Raw genomic sequence first — 20,275 nt, 5'->3', positions numbered from 1 at the left:
GTCTATTCCACTTTGCTGTAATCTCTTCATAAGGTCATTAAGTGTAAATTAGTCTAATGCAGCCAACCACATCCTTTCAGGCTAACAAAGAACATTAGGCTAGATATTGACGGAGTTTACAGATTTGGAACAAACTTAATGTTAATGCAGTGTTTTTCAAATCAGGACCCCCTAGTCCTGGGGACTCACATAGTGTCTAGATGTTTTTCCTATTTTCTTGCATTACAACCTGTAGTTTAAATTGATATTATTTGGATTTCATGTAATGGACATACACAAAATAGTCCAAATTGGTGAAGTGAAAAAAATAACTTGTTTAAAAAAAAAAGGGGTGGTGCACGCATATGTATTCACCCCCTTCGCTCGGAAGCCCCTAAATAAGATCCGGTGCAACCAATTACCTTCAGAAGTCACAATTAGTTAAAGTCCACCTGTGTGCAATCAAATTGTCACCTAATCTGTCACATGATCTCAGTATATACAGTTGTGGCCAAAAGTTGAGAATGACAGTCTGCTGCCTCAGTTTATTTTTGCATATACTCCAGAATGTTATGAAGAGTGATCAGATGAATTGCAAAGTCCCTCTTTGCCATGCAAATGAACTGAATCCCCCAAACATTTCCACTGCATTTTAGCCCTGCCACAAAAGGACCAGCTGACATGTCGCTGATTCTCTCGTTAACACAGGTGTGAGTGTTGACGAGGACAAGGCTGGAGATCACTCTGTTATGCTGATTGAGTTTGAATAACAGACTGGAAGCTTCAAAAGGAGGGTGGTGCTTGGAATCATTGTTCTTCCTCTGTCAACCATGGTTACCTACAAGGAAACATGTCATCATTGCTTTGCACAAAAAGGACTTCACAGGCAAGGATATTGCTGCCAGTAAGATTGCACCTAAATCAACCATTTATCGGATCATCAAGAACTTCAAGGAGAGCGGTTCAATTGTTGTGAAGAAGGCTTCAGGACCCCCAAGAAAGTCCAGCAAGATTCAGCTGCTGGATCGGGGCACCACCAGTACAGAGCTTGCTCAGGAATGGCAGTAGGCAGGTGTGAGTGCATCTGCACGCACAGTGACGGGAAGACTTTTGGAGGACGGTCTGGTGTTAAGAAGGGCAGCAAAGAAGCCACTTCTCTCCAGGAAAAACATCAGGGACAGACTGATATTCTGCAAAAGGTACAGGGATTGGACTGCTGAGGACTGGGGTAAAGTCATTTTCTCTGATGAATCCCCTTCCCGATTGTTTGGGGCACCTGGAAAAAGCTTGTCCGGAGAAGACAAGGTGAGCGCTACCATCAGTCCTGTGTCATGCCAACAGTAAAGCATCCTGAGACCATTCATGCGTGGGGTTGCTTCTCAGCTAAGGGAGAGGGCTCACTCACAATTCTGCCTAAGAACACAGCCATGAATAAAGAATGGTACCAACACATCCCCGAGAACAACTTCTCCCAACCGTCCAAGAACAGTTTGGTGACGAACAACGTCTTTTCCAGCATGATGGAGCAACTTGCCCATAAGGCAAAATTGATAACTAAGTGGTTCGGGGAACAAAACATCTATATTTTGGGTCCATGGCCAGGAAACTCCCCAGACCTTAATCCCATTGAGAACGTGTGGTCAAACAAAAACCCACATTCTGACAAACTCCAAGCATTGATTATGCAAGAATGGGCTGCCATCAGTCAGGATGTGGCCCAAAAGTTAATTGACAGCATGCCCGGGGCAGATTGCAGAAGTCTTGAAAAAGGGGCAACACTGCAAATATTGACTCTGTGCATCAACTTCATGTAATTGTCAATAAAAGCCTTTGACACTTATGAAACGCTTGTAATTATACGTCACTATTCCATAGTAACATCTAAAAGACACTGACGCAGCAAACTTTGTGAAAATTAATATTTGTGTCATTCTCAAAACCTTTGGCCACGACTGTACACCTGTTCTGAAATGCCCCAGAGTCTGCAACACCACTAAGCAAGGGGCACCATAAAGACCAAGGAGCTCTCAGGTCAGGGACAAAGTTGTGAAGTACAGATCAGGGGTTTGGTTATAAAAAAATCTGAAATTTTGAAATTCCCACAGAGCACCATTAAATTCATTATTAATAAATGGAAAGAATATGGCACCACAGCAAACCTGCCAAGAGAGGGCCACCCACAAAAACTAACCCTGAAGGACTTGCAAAACTCCACAGCGGAGATCGGAGTATCTGTCCATGGGACCACTTTAAGCCATACACTCCACAGAGCTGGGCTTTACGGAAGAGTGGCCAGAAAAAAGCCATTGCTTAAAGAAAAATATAAGCAAACACTTTTGGTGTTTGCCAAAAGGTATGTGGGAGACTCCCCAAACATATGGAAGAAGGTATTCTGGTCAGATGAGAATAAAATTGAGCTTTTTGGCCATCAAGGAAAATGCTATGTCTGGTGCAAACCCAACACCTCTCATTACCCAGTGAACCTAATCCCCACAGTGAAGCATGGTGGTGGCAGCATCATGCTGTGGGGATGTTTTTTTATCAGCAGGGACTGGGAAACTGTTCAGAATTGATGGATGGTGCCAAATACAGGGAAATTCTTGAGGGAAACCTGTTTCAGTCTTCCAGCAGGACAATGACCCATAGCATACAGTTAAAAGGGGGGCGCTAAAAATGTTTTGTCCCCCCCCCCCCCATGATGAGTTCAGATTTTTTTTGTGGCCCCCACAACCCATCCCTGCTCTACAAGGAGGCCCTCTACAAGAAGCTGCTGAAGCTCCAGGGGGATACTCAGACCAGGAGCATCTGGTCGACAACAAGGGAACCAAGAACAAGTTCCTCTTTGATAAAGTCTAACCCTTCAGCACCTCACAGGTAGGTGAATTTAATTGAAACACAGAACCCAATGGATTAGGACCACAGGAGGCTGCTGAGGTTAGAACAGCTCGTAATGTCTGGAACGGAGCAAATGGAATGGCAAACACATTTAAACCATGTTTTTTTTATGTTTGATACCATTCCAGCCATTACCACGAGTCCATCCCCAATTAAGGAGCCACCAACTTTTGTAATTAGAACATTTGTTTTTGTTATGGCATTAGATTTTGTCCCGGTGTGCTCTCTCAATTTGTCTCTCCATGCAGGAGGAAGTATTTGAAGGGACCCTGGCCATAGTAAGGTCTTGTGCGGATGGATATACAGTAGTCTGCATTCTAGCCTATGGTCAGACAAGCTCTAGGACGACTTACACACATGTTGGAAATCAACAATGACAGCCTATATCAGCGATTCCCTAACTCTGTTCTGGGGCCCACCCTGGGTGCACATTTAGGATTTTGCACTAGCACTACACAGGTGATTCAAATAACCAACTCATAATCAAGCTTTGATTATTTAAAATCAGCTGTGTAGCGCTAGGACAATTAACAAAACGTGTACCGAGGGGCCCCAGGACCGGATTTGGGAAACCCTAACCTAAATGATCTCCTGTCAAAGTCCCACCAGTTCATTAGAGATATGGACCTAGGGGAAGTCCATCTCTGTGTCTGGGCTGACCCACGTTGAGTTGAAGACCGAGGACGGCATTCTGAACTTGATGGAAATGGAGAAAAGAATAGATTGGCTCAACCAAAAAAAAAAAGGTAGGCCTACCAAGTCGTGTCAATACCAGTATGGTTGTGAACCCATTGCTAGGAAGAGCCTCTCCCTCTTCAACTCTCGGGCCACCTGTTGCTCACGCTGACTGGAGGGTACAGAGTGTGTCGTCTCACAATACCCTGACCCTGTGTGACTTGGCGATGAGCTCGGACCCCACCAAGACAGAAGCCAAACGACAGACATCAACAAATCCTTGACGTCCCTGGGACAGGTAGCTCTCACACTGATGTGAGGAGATGGGGGCAGATCTTTTCTTTGAAATCATTGAGCTTGGCTTGATTAGGCATGCCTTCTGGAACTCTTGACAATTGTTTTACATTTTTTTGTGCATTTGAGAGGACCATGACTTACAGAAGGTATTCTCTGTGCTTAGGTTCAGTGCCCTGAAATGTAACACGCTGCATGTGACATTTAAACTCAACTTACACACCTGCTTCAGCCATGTATCAGTAGAGATGCTAAGGTAATGTTTTCCTCTAAAATACTGAAAATAATCTGACACCCACATTTCCAAAATATGAATATTGAAACGTCTTGACAGGATGAATTGCTTATGATTGATAGTGATTTTAACTGAACGGATTACTTATCCAAAATGTGTTACTTCTGCATTTGTCCGTTTCAGTGACATGTTTGAATGAGAGTCCTGATGTGAACGACGTGGTGGAGACACTCAGTACTTTGTAGTTTGGGGGTCGACTGTACGGCAGGTGGTTCTGGACAAAGCCACACAACACATTCATTTTAAGACCACCAAGGTTGACAAAAAGCACTAGAAAATGGAAGTCCATCCCCTCTCTATTAAGTAACAAATAGATTCCAATTTAAATCTGTACTGTTTTTTTTACTTTACTGCAGCTCAGGGTTTTTAGAAAATGTAGTGTTGTTTTATTTATTTAACTAGGCAAGTAAGTTCAGAACAAATTCATATTTTCAATGACTGCCTAGGAACAGTGGGTTAACTGCCTTGTTCAGGGGCAGAACGGATTTTTACCATGTCAGCTCGGTGATTCGATCTTGCAACCTTTCGGTTACTAGTCCAACACTAACCACTAGGCTACCTGCCATTCTTTCAACTATTGTATAAGCAAGCTAAACGAGAGGGAATCATCAGTTATAGTATATTCAGTGTTTATTTACATTTAGCAATTGTCACATCTCTGCAGTGAGGTCACGTTTGTCAGCAGTCATACTATATGAAACAAATCCACCTGCAGGTATGTTGTACATTGTGATTTGTACCAAGTATGACATTAAATAATACATAAATGTAGTCCAGGCTCAGGAAATTATTGTGAAACAGGCCATGTTCATTTCTGCACATGTGTGCTGGTCTGCTAAGTGCACAGTGTCTGATGGGCATCACCTTCTTGTTGGAGATACAGCGAAGCGAGAAGTTGTTGCACTGTGTCCCTCTATGAGCCGTTCTCCCCTGAGTTTATTACATCATTGGTCCATCCATCCAGCTTTTTAACAAGAGCTGTCTGTGTTCTTCAGAAGGTGGCTGAGGACGCTGGTCTGCTTCAGGACTTTCAGGTTAGAGATGTCCTCAGCTATGACAGGGACGTCTCTCCAAGGGCCTGTGTGTTCTGATTCACTGTCACTGTCCGACAAGGCACAGAGGAGGGCGTCGTTCTCATAGGTGGGGAAGTAATACCTGGATTGGAGAATGAGCTGTAATGACTGGCATTTAGACATCAGAAACAGTCACAATAGCCACCAGATGGAGAGCTGAGCAATTGACAATACCATTCATTCAGCACGCCAATAACACATCACTTTTAAACTGTAGTAAAACAATAGTATTGTTACTAATATGGTTTTAGTTAATATTACAAGTAAACAATACATTTTCCATGCACATCACTTACGAGAGCTCCAAACTTACTGTGGTTGGTCCCAGGTTGACGTCTCTGGTAGCTGCATCACGTGACCTGCCTCCATTACATGACGTATAACCTCAGGTTTGGACCCAAACTTTTCCTGGCAACCATAGCAACGGCAATGGTGGATCTCTCGTCTGATGTAGTTTACCAGTTTGACCTGCTGGTAGAACCGCAGATCTGGGAGAAGACATGCTTATCAGGCCACTTAGGCTGCATTTTTATACACACACAACCAAATTCTGGTCATTTGCCTAATTATTGGCAAAGGAGCTGATCCGATTGGTCAAAAGACCAATTTGTGGAAAAATTTAAGTCAGCTGCCTGTAAATGTAGCCCTAGTATGGGAAAGACTGGTATGCCCATTCATTTGGATGGGTGTATGTGTTTGTTTTTAATGGTGGGTTTTGTACAACAAAGCATAGCAGTTGTGCAATATTACTTACCGAGTTCGGTCTTCAACTTGTGCAGATCAAATCCGTGGGTTTCCTGGAAATGCATGGTGAAGAAAAACAGATCCATGAACCATATTGAAGTAGCTGCTCCCAAACCGGCAAACCATGGGCCGAATTTGTCAACAACTGCATAAGGGGACTGTTACCTCCATGTGTGTGTAGATCTTCTCCATGCTCTCTGACTGCTGCTCACAGAACAGGCACACAGCACACACTGGGTGAGCCTGCCAGTCTGACCAATCACTGAAGAGAGGACAGACAGAGCCATTTCCTCAATGGTAAATACAACACTGCAAAAGTGCATACCATTCAATCCTAGAGAACACTGATTACAAATCTAACCTACTGTTTGACCATCTCAAACAACAATGACTGTGTCACTAGGACAATCCTTACTCATCTTCATCCTCCATCTCCCGATCATCCTCAGATTGGACCTCTTCCCATGTTTTCCCCAGCTCCTGTCGCAGGGAAAATAGACCAGTCTTCATCACTTTATCATTATTTGATGACCCTTAATTAAATGTGAAAATAATATATTTTCAGGTCAAATATGGCAATATGCATTTATATTAATTATATTCTCACAACACTGAGCGTACCAGGTAGTTGATAATGTAGAAGCAGTCATACTCGCTGTTGTTGCCATTGATTCTGCGGTGCTGTTTCTTTCTCATGTGATCCTTCAGTGTCGTCTTGTCCCTGAATGTTCTCTCACAATACAGGCACTGCAGACTGGGAACAAAAAAAAACAATGAAACACTCAAAGCTCTGTGAAACAGTGTTTGGTTGAGTAATGCTAATGTATGACACCAACCAGCACTCATTCACAGTGAAAACTAAAGTACTGGAAAACTTTACTACAGTGTTACCAATTAGTGAATTACAGATGGCCACAGATAACAATTTTCTTTTCAAATGATAAAAATAGCATAAACAAACATTAACATAAAAAGGATATCCATTCCAAAAACTAACTTACTTATCCAGTTTGCTCTGCAGGTGGTCAAGGAACTCTACACAGTACACTATGTTGTCAGGCAGTCCCACGCTGAACGAGTGCTCCCTGGCCATGTGGTTGAGCAGTGACGACCTGTTCCCATTGAACTCATCATTGCAGAACATGCAGATGCGATGGAAGCTGTTGTCATCCCTCTCCCTCTGCTGCTGCTCCAGGATCTCCTCCTGTAGACCAACACAGTGTGAGTTAGTAGCATAAATTAAACTATGCAGTCCCAGTGGGAAGTCAGTGTCTCAGGGTAGAAGTGCTGATTTAGGATCAGTTTTGTCTTTTAAATTATAATAAGAATGTTTCTACGGACAGGGAAGACCTGATCCAAGCTCAGAGCTCCTACTCTAAGATGCTTTGTGAATATTAGCCTAGGGACATACAGTATATTGTATACATAAAATAGAGCTTGTTCTGAAAAGATAACATAGCGGTTAAGATCGTTGGGCCAGTAACTGAAAGGTCGCTGGTTCAAACCCCAGCACCGACTAGGTGAAAAATCTGTCAAGCAAGGCACTTAACCCTAATTGATCCTGTAACTTCCTCTGGATAAGAGCGTCTGCTAAATGACTAAAATGTAACTCACCAGTCGTTTCTGTTGGAGATGTTCTCTGAGGACCCTGTCCTCTGGCAGGACATCGCACAGAAGAAAGTAGTGCTCCTGTTTTTCTGAAAAGCACATAAAGAGGGTATATTAAATAATATAATGCAAGAACAGGGTAAAGTAGAAGCAGCGATATTGTGAACCTCAAGGCTATCTATAGTAAATTAATACTACTTACCAACAGGGCCCTGCGAGTTAGTCTTGATCACACTGCAGAAATCTGTGATGGGTTTCTCAGAGATTCTGTTCTTCCAGTATTCCATGTATCTGAAAGAAATGGACACAGTAGAACACAATTAATATTTTGTATGAGACAGGCCGTATGTGATACATTTCCTCTGGAGAAGAGGGAGGGAACTGTACACAAAAAGTAGCCAGCCACGATTGACAATCTCTCCATGTGATTTATCCCAGTTTTCATGACAGCTATTACGGTTTTATAACTGTTTGTATAGATCAAACATCATCAAACCTGTGCCGCAATTGTGATAGGGAACTTGATAATTAGGACCATAGAAATAGATGTATTCTAGTTGTGGTCAGGACTGAAAATACAAAACGCAACATAGTGTTGATCCCATGTTTCATGAGCTGAAATAAAAAATCCCAGAAATGTCCCAGATTTTCTCTCATTTTGTGCACAAATTTGTTTACATCCCTGTTAGTGAGCATTTATCCTTTGCAAAGATAATCCATCCACCTGACAGGTGTGGCATATCAAGAAGCTGATTAAACAGCATGGTCATTACATAGGTGTACCTTGTGCTGTGGACAATAAAAGGCCACTTTAAAATGTGCAGTTGTGTCACAACACAATGCCACAGATGTCTCAAATTGAAGGATCATGAAATTGGCATAATGACTGCAGGAATGTCAACCAGAGCTGTTGACAAATAATTGAATGTTCATTTCTCTACCATAATCCGCCTCCAAAGTTATTTTAGAAAACCGCAGACCACTTGTAACCACACCAGCCCACGACCTCCACATTTGGCTTCTTCACCAACGGGATCATCTGGGGGGGGGGGGATTTCTGTCTGTAATAAAGCTCTCGTGGGAAAAAACTAATTCTAATTGGCTGGACCTGACTCCCCAGTGCCCTCCAAGGCCCACACATGGCTGCCGAAAGCGTTCCACAGGGATGCAGGCCCATGTTGACTCCAATATTTCCCACAGTTGTGCAAGGTCGGCTGGATGTCCTATGGGTGGTGGACCATTCTTGATACACATGGGGAAACGGTTGAGCATGTGAAAAGCCAAGCAGCGTTGCAGTTCTTGACACAAATCGGTACACCTGGAACCTACTACCATACCCAGTTCAAAGGCACTAAAATATTTTGTCTTGCCCATTCACCCTCTGAATGGCACATACACAATCCATGGCTCAATGTCTAAAGGCTTAAAAATCCTTCTTTAACCTGTCTCCGCCCCATCATCTACACTGATTGAAGTGGATTTAACAAGTTACATCAATAAGGGATCATAGACTGACCGGGTGAAAGCTGTCATGAAAATAATGGTTTTGTATACTCAAATATAATATCTCTGATACATACTTAGGAAAGTCAGCGATGAGTTTGACATCAGCGATGACCAGCTTGTGCACCAGTACTAGGTGCTTTAGGAGGCGGTCCTTCTCTGACAAAGGGGCGGAGTGAGAGCAGAGCACACAGGTCACCACCTCCATGTCATGATGAGAGGATGAGTTGGTGCCGATGTCTGTAGCAGGCTGCTCAGGGAAACACAGAGGCTCCAGTATCCACTCCTGTTCATCTGAGGGGAGAGTGAAACATGCTCTTATTAAACATCGCTTGATATGATTCTCACCCCTTCTCAAAAATGGAGCATTAAAACTAAGCAATATGACAAAAAAAAAAGTTAAGCGCGCGTAAATGGAATGTAATTCACTTTGTATGCACCTCTATGCATATAGATCTTGAACTTAAGCATGAGAACAGCATGCTATTCACCTGCTATTCGTTTGGGATGGAGATCGAATATATGAAGGTGTGGTGTCTACAGATACACTGTATTCTGACCTTGACTTAATTCCCTAATAATTCCACATTTATGCGCAAAGAAAACACGAATAAGGTCTAGCGAACCTGCCGGTTCCAAGTGGATAAAGCATCTACTTTATTTTTCCCCAATAAAAACACCACCATTCTCCATGCACTTTAAATGTACAACTTGATAAGAGCTATTGATAAGAGCTAGTTAAATAAGTAATCCATCTAGATAAGGGAATAATAAATATAAATGACACTTGTTTTAGATCTGTTTTACCGTATAAATCGCTGGAGACAAATTTGAAACCAGTCATATGGCTAACAGAAGCATATCAACTTTACCATAGTACAGTTTGAAATGCTGTACCATTATGCAGAATTTAAATTGTACAGCCTTTTAACTAGCAGGGTGGGCATCCTAGAATGTCTTAATTTCAGGCTACCCAGACTTAGTGGTTTACCATTTCTATCATGTTAAATATTAGCCACTATCAGTATCGACCGTCAGTAGGCCTAATAACCACACATTCAACTGTCAATTTACTTTTAGTTCCCTTCAGTTGGTATAACCTAAATTATCATTCAATTTAATTACATTGTTTCGTTTACCTTAATTTGCTTCCTCTGTAAACACCGTCACGGCCGTGTGGTTGTTGCTGAGGATTAGTAACAGTTGATAATATATGTTTTTGAAAGACATGTAGGCTTTTTAAATCGTTATGGAGCGGAACGCAGACCAAACCGTAACAGAACCCGACTCATGGCACAATATTTTGCCCGTCATCACACAGTTCCATGGTTACTGCCGGCAATAAATGAGGGTATAGCCTACTATTGTACACTTTTCTCACCATTATAATTCTATGTACGCGAATATTCCAGCATGGGTTGTAGAATTTGAGTCATAAATAACGTTACTTACTAAATCTAAATAATCTACAAAATCTGACTATTTTTAAAGGAGCTACACATAGGATTATATATATATTTTTTGCATTATATTGTATTTTGTGATTGAGTTATCTAGTGGAAATCGAGTCAAGCAGCCCGCTCATTTCCTGGTTGTTAAATTCTACAGTTAACTCAATTTCAGTTTGTGAGAAATCAAATACTGAATCGTGTAAGGAATCCTTGTACCATTAAAATCGCTGTGAAATATATTTTCAATAACAAAAATAACATTTTTACAACCGTTTGAAGCTGGTGGACCAAAACCGAAAGTAAAATGTTCAAGCGTGAGTCTCCGCCACGTTACGGGGAAATGTCTTTTGAATGCAACCTAGTGCTGTTGCAATTTACTACCTAGCTTCCACATAGGGGAGACATTCAGAGATTCTGTGTACCCCTTTCAAATCTACCAATTGTTGCTGAAACAGAGGAATATACATATATTTGATGAATTTCTTTCTTTGATCCTTAATATTCTGAACCACTTTATATATTCTATTCGGTTGACAGAATTCGAGCTAAAAAATGTACACCGTATTTAAACGGTATGGATGTAAGATAATTTACTGAAAATCCTATTGAATGAAAACTCCACAAGAAAATATTTTGGGTAGCCACAACTGCAGAGCACGTTATGGGACTGAGTAAGGTTAGTCTGAATACTAAATACTGAGAAGTGCGTAGGAAAGGGGTAGAAAAGGCGTAAAGTTCTTAAGTCTGAATCGGCCCCAATGAGTACAAGCACAATATCACATTGTGAATAACTGACTCCAAAACATTATACACATTACTTAGCTACTTTATTTGTACGAAAGTCATTATACCGTATGAGTAAATCCTGAAAAATAAGTTGTCAGAATTGCATTTTACAGATAACGTTAGGTATAGCTAGCTCAACTAGCTAACAAGTTGAACAGCTGGCTACTTCTTTAGCAATATTGAAGGGTTAACGTGTATTAAATTATGTATTTCTTAAATAGGACATTGCGTTCATATATACTTCTTATAGAGTCATATGGGTTAATTGTTTGCGTTATCCAGAGATAGTGACACGTACCTGAATTTATTTTTTTCTCCACGCAGGCAGCCATCTTCAAATGTCACGTGGTCAATACGGCTGACGCTCTTCTGTTCGGTTTATCGGCGGTACACTGCTGTTCTTCTTCTTTGGAGTTTATCGGCAGTTGGCATTCAACGTTATGGTGCATTAGTGCCACCCACTGTACTGGGAGGAACTGAATCCTATCTGCCAGCTACGTTTCTCTTACAATCACAAATATGTTGTTATATATTTGATCTAACTATGTTCAACTCAGTATGCTGGATCCCATTCTCCCCCATTCTCAGTCTCTCTCCCTCCCTACCATACTGCCCACACAGCACATGTTCCAATGTTGGTAGGTCTAATTTTTGGAACGTTCCAACAGGAGACTGATCCAAAAACTTCGTAAATAACAAGGTTGCCCACAAATAACGCATACAAACTCGTGTAGTGGCATATTACGAAACCGGGTTGGGAGTGGGCTAATTAATAACGTTTTTCACTCACCATGTTTATTCCGAAAAATGTCTGTCCTCACTCTGGTAACCTATTGACAAACATTAAGAATAGGCTACGTGGTGAGTTGAAGCCTACTCGACAGTTATTTAGCCCAACGTTAGGTGAATTGATCATGTTACATTGTATGCGTTTGTTGGCAACCTTGTACTTTAAGACGTGTTTGGAACGGATTCCTGTTGGAACGTTCCACAAATTATACCCACCCCTCCAATGTCTTGCGGTAATCACACCTTCCTGTTGAACGCTTCCCTATCACAGATAATGACTTATTAAACCGGCTGTGTCCCACCCGTAGCCTTGTAAAAATGGCCTCCTCTCTTCTGTCCCTTCATACCATCCTCCCCGACTTTATTCTGAACAGGGAATAGAAGCCTGTCCTTAGTGTTGCTGTTCCACTGCTCCTGCCAGTTCTGCTCCACCAGTGCCCATATAATTTCCTTAGCCCCCGCCTTGCTCATTCGCGCTTCCACATCCCTCTCCTCTACTGGAGAAGGATAATTGACCAGCTGTAAATGTGTAAAACACCACTAGATGGTAGTCTTGTAAAGTATTTGTCATTGCATTTCAAGCACATTTCAAATGGTCATACACTTAAGAAAAAAGACGTAAACCCAGTTATTGAATGTAAATTATTGTAGACATAATCTATAATGTTCCCATCTGTGGACAAATATCTATGTTATTTTCTTCTAGGCCATAGCTTTGGAGGGCAGGCTTACCAGGAAGTACTGCGCAAAATGCAAATCATCTCTCCCCCTCCACCCCCTCTCTCTTTGTCCCTCTTTCTTTCTCTCTCTCTCTTTCTCTCATTCTGTCTGTTTGAGCAGAGACATTCAGGTGTGCTCAGGTGTTGCATTATTCAGACAGAGTTTAGAGAGCCTAATTAAACTCCAGGGATTGGGGATAGAGAGGAGGGAGTGGTGGTGATTAAGGGAAGGTGTTTGGTACCATTCATTACATTCCATCCTCCCTTACCAGCCTCCACTGTGGTGGTGAGGGAGGTAGATTTGTTTCAGCCCACTGTTCCCCTCTTTGCTCAACCAATCTCAACTCCAAATACCGAAGAGAGAATATGCTCTTATTATCTGTGGATAGAATTATTTCAGAGATAAACCAGTGTCATAGATGGCAATGGCAATCTCACTTTCAAATGTATTTATAACAGCATGCTCAAATAGCATCAATTTGTCATGAAACAGTTCAATCAACTCCAATCTATTTAATCTCTGTGCCTCATTTTTTCCTTTATATTTATGTTTTACAATAAGAAAATGTGTATTTCTTTTTGCCTGGACAGACAGAATGTTCATTCTTTGACACAATGGATGTGAAAAGAAGCAATCAATACAGTATTGTGCATTACAATAGCGCTCTGGACTCAAGTCTACAACTCTGAATTTGAAACAATTTAGAGAACCACTATGCTCGACACTCTTTCACCAGACAAGCCCAAGCTGCAGGTTGCCTATTAAACTGGAAAAGTCTCCGTCCTACCTGTGGTTCCAGCAGCCTTTTAGAGTTCCCCACAGTGTTCCGAGGTCTCTAATAACCACCTCTGTGTGTGCTCACTCCTTTCTGCTGAAGCCCACCTGGCTGCTGCTGCTAGCTTCGCACCCGATTGTTGCATAGCAACTACCTGCTCAGCACCTGTTTTTATCATTTAGAAGTCTGCATTCTCAAAAGATGTCATTATGTGGGAAGAACCACCCGCATGGGTCACTGTCTGACTCTGCCTAGTGTCCAGAAGCATGATCCTTTTCTTTCAGACTGAGCACTGGTGTGTAAACCACCTATTTTAAATCATAGATTACGTCCCAAATGGCACCCTATTCCCTATATAGGCTAGACATATCTACTGGGTGCGTATCATGCCATATAGCATTTAAGTCATTAGCCCCTCAGAGAAACACGTTTATGTCTCATCAACGTTGCAGCGATGTTGATATATTGTTACCTAACAAATATCAGAGGGCCCTAATGGTTGGTGACTCATAAGACAAGTGGCCATGCTGTCAATTGCAGTGCAGGGTTGGGGACTGATAATAGCATTTTGATTCTAAGGGTTTAATTAAGCCCTCAAGGAAAATCCAACTCTTTATTATCAGTGAAGCTTTGTCTTCTCCAAATGTGGATTTTGATTTATAAGTCTATGTGTATGCTGTTCCCATTTCAAACTGTGCTTCTTATCCACCCTCTATTATATTCAACCACGAGTGACACGTTTCTCAGGAAAATGCTGCGTTTATTAATCTGTTTAGTTCTACACACCCACCCAACAACTGGAAAGTCATTGCTTACTTTCTTTGTAAACAGTTGTCTGTTGTGTTCAATGGGTAAGCTGAGCAGCACATCTTCTATAAGACCATCGTATGGTTTCAGTGTGCATTTGCCAAGTTTACATTAAAAAGAAGCATCACCATTCACAATCAATTCTCTCTTAAAGACTTAAGTTATTTCTTCAAAAGCCATAGCGGCTTTTGTTCATTTCATAATGTTCTCACATCGTGTTCAATGCAACAAGATTTGTGATAAACCTATCCAGATGTCTAGTTGACAGCTTTCTATTATTCCTTTAGTGATGCAGAGGTGTAGTGAAGTATTGGATATGAGAAATAAACAGCATATACATAAATACACTTAGATTGTGTAGTTCATACCTGAGGCACTCTCCTGTTATGTATTTCCAGATGATCCTTACCATAAATACAAATAATCTGAGCATTATTGGAGAAAATAATCTTATCCCTCTATGGCTTTCCTCTCTGAACGGCTGTTAGACCACAGTGTTCATGCATGAATTCAGTGCAGGCTAATGTCTGTATTGTCCTTGCCATTGGCAGCTATGTGTTGAGAGGATGTCCACCCAGCAGCTTCTCCAGAATGATCAAAGACAACCAATATGAGAATCGGACAGGCTCTATAAACAAATCCTACTGTAGAGCATCCTCAGTGTCCTTCCTTAGCCTACTTACCATATTCAACCCGCCTACTGTCCTGCTCCAAGGTCAGAGCCTTGAGCTGAATATAACTAAACTTGATTAATTTATTATCTAAAAAAACTCAAACACTTAACAAGATTCGGAGCTGAATCTCCATGCCGGGAAAACGTGACATGCTCTAGCTATTAATTGGCACATTTACTTCTGCATACTTCATTAAATTATTTCACTATCACCCATTTCCCCTTTTTGTTAAGAAGTTTTTTTTTACTCCCAGGCCTCAATTTCCATATTATGTAGCTGTGAGGCTCAATTTCTCCACAGAAATGGTTTAAGGAGTCAGGATGAATGTGCTGTGTGAGTAATAATTCACTCCTTTTTGTATTTTCATAGCTCTAAGCATGAATGAGGAGATATTGTAGCCAATACCCAATTTCTCTTCATATGCCATTTAAGACATTCAGCTGAGAGTACAAGATGTTCTGTCCCAGCAGAGATAAGAATGATAGGCTCCTGCTCTGATCTCTCTTCAATATGTTCCTTACCAAACCCATAAGTATCTGCTCCAAATTAAAGCACCAGTTGTTCAAAAGTGTTTGATAACTTTTTAGCAATTGAAAACACATGAAACCAAAAATCTTTAGCATTTTTGTGGATTCACAAATACAACAATACATTCTAACATTTTTACATGTTTACTATAAGGCGGAGGGGAAGAGTTATATTTTCATTATCAGATCAATAACCCATATATGAAATCAATATAGCAGCTTACTGATTTGGTATCTGAAAAAAATAAAAAAAATAAGGGAAATGTGAGATTCTGGGGGTGCCCTATATTTTGCCAGAAGAGTCCTACCCTACCATTACTCTTGTTTACGCTGAGCTGCATTGGAGTCTGTACACAATCATGGTTACATTAATACACTATGGAGCCTGCGTGAGATATGGGTCGGGAAACGTACCTCAACGCAGGGATGGAATATGCAACTGTACTCCAAATGTTGCCTTTATCCACACTGATACGTTGAAGAGATTGAAATACTGCTAATTTCCTGGAAAACTGCCTTTTTTGTCCTCATGCTAACTAGTAGTATCCGACACCGCCATTTTGGAATGGCAGTGTCAGCCAATCAGCTCCTTTTTGTTCAACACAATATGCCATTCCATAATGGCTGCTGTGGCTACTGCTAGCTAGCATGAGGACGAAAAGGGAAGTTAGCAGTATTTCAATTTTCTCGATATGGCAAAACCTTCTATGGCATTATTTACCTGCTGCATGAATAAAGACTAAGTTCATGAATGGTACATTTTATTTATCTTTGTTAGATTATTGAATTCTACACTTCAGAGTGGCAGTTACCACATTACTTCCCTAAATAGGTATACCCTTCGTAGTGATTAGCCTACATTGTCACTCAGACCTTAAACTTCCCATTGAATACCCAAAGTCATCAGAAGCAGCGATTTGTCGTAATTCATCTTCCAGGTGCAGGCAAACAGTGAGTCTGATGTTCTGCTTGGGAGACAAATCCCATTTGTGGGCCTGGGTATTGGGCTTGTACCCATAAGCTTACAGTCAAACTGACACCATGTCACACCCTGATCTGTTTCACCTGTCCTTGTGAGTGTCCCCACCTCCTCCAGGTGTCACTTATTTTCCCTGGTGTATTTATCCCCGTGTTTCCTGTATCTTTGTGCTAGTTTGTCTTGTATGTTCAAGTCAACCAGTGTAGTTTTCCCTGTGCTTTTCTATTTTACTAGTCCTCCCGGTTTTGACCTTTGCCTGTTTTTCTGGACTCCATTCCTGCCTGCCTGCTATTCTGTACCTCTGGAACTCTGAACTGGTTCTGACCTTTTGTCTGTCCACGACCATTCTCTTGGCTACCCTTTTTGGATTGTTAATAAACATCTTGGGCTCTAACCTCCTGTGTCTGAATCTGGGTCTCGCCTTGTGCCCTAATACACCACTCCAATAGTCAACTTAGTTTTAGCTGATGCCCTGCATCACACCAGGCTGCTCAGTGTCTGGAAGAGATGAATAAACAGACAGTGATTAGGGTAAAGGGTTTAGTCAGTATACAACTTATTTTATACAACCTTTGAAGACTTCTTAAAGACTATCCCACCACCCAAATAGCCTACTACTCAAAATGGATTGTATTACAGTATATGAATCACAAAGGGATAAGATTAATTAATAATATGGAGTAATCACAGCAGACATTTTCCCCCTTCTTCTAGGAAGGATACATTCATCCACCATGCACCATTTCACACAACTTGCCGTGTGGACTGGCCACATGGACACTACCTGCTGAGCAGTGCGGTAGCGGTAGTCACAGATGGAGGCAGTGAGGTGCTACTTCTCCGTCTGCAGTAGACTCTTGTCTTTAATTAAGCACTCATCAGGAAAAATCAATCTGCTGCTGGGGCTCGATGCCATCTCTCTAATGGAAAAAACGGTCTCTCATATTGATAATGTGATTCTCTAATTAGTGCTTTATTCCTGTAGTTGGTGAAGAGACAGGGAGACAGATGACAGAGAGAGATAGTTGGTGTTTTTAACATACAGGAGACAAAGTTGACTTGTTTGTTACTTATTCGTTTATTTCTCTCAGTGTGGTGTCTGCAGTTTGAACCCACTGAACCTTTCAGGAATGGTGTGATGGGTTTAGGCTAACTGACAACAGGCCTGGTGGTGGTTAAATTTGCATGGCAAGCCCTCAGACCACTGTTTCCCCTCCATTAGGCTATGGGCAATTCCACGTTAAAGGAATTATGCTTTGACTGATTTTTCACTTTAAAATGTATGCTAAACCAAAACCCTTGATTTCAACATTTAACAAACCATACAAGTCTATGCACAAGGACTACAGTACTTTGAACAATTTACACAGAAAACTTCACTAAAACACATTTACTGGAAGAACTGTGCAGATGTAAAGTTTTGTAGCAGAATTACGGTAAAATCTCCCTCAGTTTTTTTATGTGAAGATGTTTTCCAAATACTCTGTTAAATATATCTACTCCAAATTAAGAATCAAAGATGTCTGCAGAAAGAATGGGGTGTCAGCTATGACATGACACCTTGAGATTGATTTTTTTTATTTTGGTTATTGAACTACAGTAGGTGAAGTGGATTTACATTTGGAAATGGAATTATGGTAACGGAATTAAATCATGGGACCTATAGAGAGATGCATAATTGTGAATATCATTCCCTTCATTGTGATGTATCCTGAATAGGTACACAAAGATAGAAATATGTAGTATCCTTCTTTTGCATATTTGGGTATTATTCTACACACTGGTTATTATTCTAGTGAGCTCCGCCTCCAAACAAAAACACATTTGGTTGGTCTGGACCAGACCAAATCTGAACCAATCACAGACATCTGTTTCACAAGTTTAGACACAGTACAGAACATTAGAGTACAGTAGAGTTCAGTATAGTTGAGTATAGTAAAATAGATATGTTCAATTCAGTAGAGTACAGTACAATACAGTAGATTATACTGTACTGTACTCTAGTGTGCTCTACTGTTCTGAACTCTACTCTAATGTACAACTGTACTGTACTGTTCTGTTCTGTAGTGTACTGTTCTGTACTTTACTTTACTGTTCTGTACTGTGCTGTCCAAACTTGTGAAACATAGACGTCTATGATTGGTTCAGATTTGGTCAACCCAGGGCAGACTGACCAAACTTTTCAAGTCCGTGGACGTCTGGTGTTCGGTCAGTGCTCAGGGGGTGAGGATGCTTGTTACAGTAAATGGAAAGAGATTAGGTGGTAGGCGTCATGGTAAGTGTCAGTATGATTTGGGAGAGGTGACATTAACTGGAGACAGGTAGAAGAGAGAGTGGGAGAGAGAAGGACAGTGAGGGGTTGTCCAGACTGTTTTCACAGTCTTGCTTTGACCACCAGTTATGAGCTGAACATAACAGTATGCCAGTGAAAGGGAGGACAGTAGCAGGTGACCCAACTGTGGTTTGTGACTAATGTTATTTCCCATTGTTGCCAATTCAACTGCAGTAATTCCATTACTGATTTTTCAGTCATTCCTTCAGAATTACAAGGCACAAGGCAATGTTTCTTACATTTACAGAAGGTAAATAAGTATTGATGTTAGTTAGCAGGGGTCTTTACTTCAACATTATTATGATTAATTTTTAATTTTTACATGTACCCCCTTTTTGTCACATCCAAATAGGATCTTGTCTCGTTGCTGCAACTCCCCAACAGGCTGGTAGAGGCGAAGCTCGAGTCATGCTTCCTCCGAAACATGAGCCACCAAACGGCGCGCCTTAACCCCTGCCCGCTTAATATATATATAAATATATATATATAAAATATAATAATAAACCCAATAAACCCAGAAGCAAGCCGCACCAATGTGACGGAGGAAACACGGTTCAACTGATGAGCGAAGTGAGCCTGCAGGTGCCTTGCCAGCCACAAGGAGTGCAATGACCCCGCCGGCCAAACCCTCCGACCCCGAACAACGCTGGGCCTATTGTGCACCGCCCTATCGGACTCCTAGTCACATCCGGTTGTGACACAGCCTGGGTTTGAACCCGGGTCTGTAGTGATGCAGTGCCTTAGACTGCTACGCCACTCGGGAGGCCAACATTGTGTTTTGATGTATTTTTAGATGTTGCTTAAAACCCCTTTTCCATCTGTTTGACCAGAAATCAAAGCCTTTGCTTATTCCTAATTTTTAGGATGAACAATTATTGATGAGGGAAAAATCAATTGAATCCATTTTAGAATAATGCTGTAAAGTAACAAAATGTGGAAAAGTCAAGGGGTCTCAACACTTTTCGAAAGCACTGTATGCCTTCATTTCTCATCAATATAGAGCCTTATCTTTCATTTGACACCCAATTTGACATGCTCCTATGAACTTCACATGTTGGTGCTCATGAGTCCATTTATATGGAAATGCCCCTATACTAGCTAAGGGTCTAGCTCTGTTGCCCTCACTCCCCCACATGCCAATGGTGATTATTGATTTCAAATATGTTGGTGTCTGCAGCTCTGACTGTTGCTTCGGGGGTCTTTAAACATCTAGAAAAATACAGTTTTCTTATCATAACCAAATAGCTACCGTTTATTTTTCATAAGTACATTTTTTTAGTAAGCCATGAACCTTTCAACTTTGGAACTGTGGGACCCCGGAGGCATGCTAATACCAATGATTACAGTACTCTAGTAATGGGCAGGGGTC

General features: G+C 41.3%; 1 protein-coding gene across 2 annotated transcripts; it reads right to left on the bottom strand.

Moving 5' to 3' along the window:
• Positions 1-4,750: 4,750 nt before the first annotated feature.
• Positions 4,751-13,618, bottom strand: znf277 (zinc finger protein 277). Of its 2 annotated transcripts, XM_046346262.1 has the most exons (12): positions 13,600-13,618; positions 11,602-11,709; positions 9,144-9,360; positions 7,766-7,854; positions 7,570-7,652; positions 6,957-7,159; positions 6,577-6,709; positions 6,371-6,435; positions 6,121-6,217; positions 5,966-6,008; positions 5,525-5,699; positions 4,751-5,293 (listed from the first exon to the last, which is right to left on the bottom strand). In XM_046346262.1, exons 2-12 carry the CDS (start codon positions 11,633-11,635, stop codon positions 5,107-5,109), a joined length of 1,326 nt encoding a protein of 441 aa, XP_046202218.1. In that variant the 5' UTR covers positions 11,636-11,709; positions 13,600-13,618; the 3' UTR covers positions 4,751-5,106. The 2 variants fall into 2 exon arrangements, with proteins under 2 accessions (XP_046202218.1, XP_046202227.1); XM_046346271.1 differs by lacking the exons at positions 11,602-11,709; positions 13,600-13,618 and adding an exon at positions 10,206-10,994.
• Positions 13,619-20,275: the final 6,657 nt, after the last annotated feature.

This window comes from Oncorhynchus gorbuscha, linkage group LG01 (assembly GCF_021184085.1).
Source record: "Oncorhynchus gorbuscha isolate QuinsamMale2020 ecotype Even-year linkage group LG01, OgorEven_v1.0, whole genome shotgun sequence".
NCBI lineage: Eukaryota > Metazoa > Chordata > Actinopteri > Salmoniformes > Salmonidae > Oncorhynchus > Oncorhynchus gorbuscha.
Note: the sequence above shows the minus strand (reverse complement) of the source record. Positions and strands in the feature narration are given on the sequence as shown.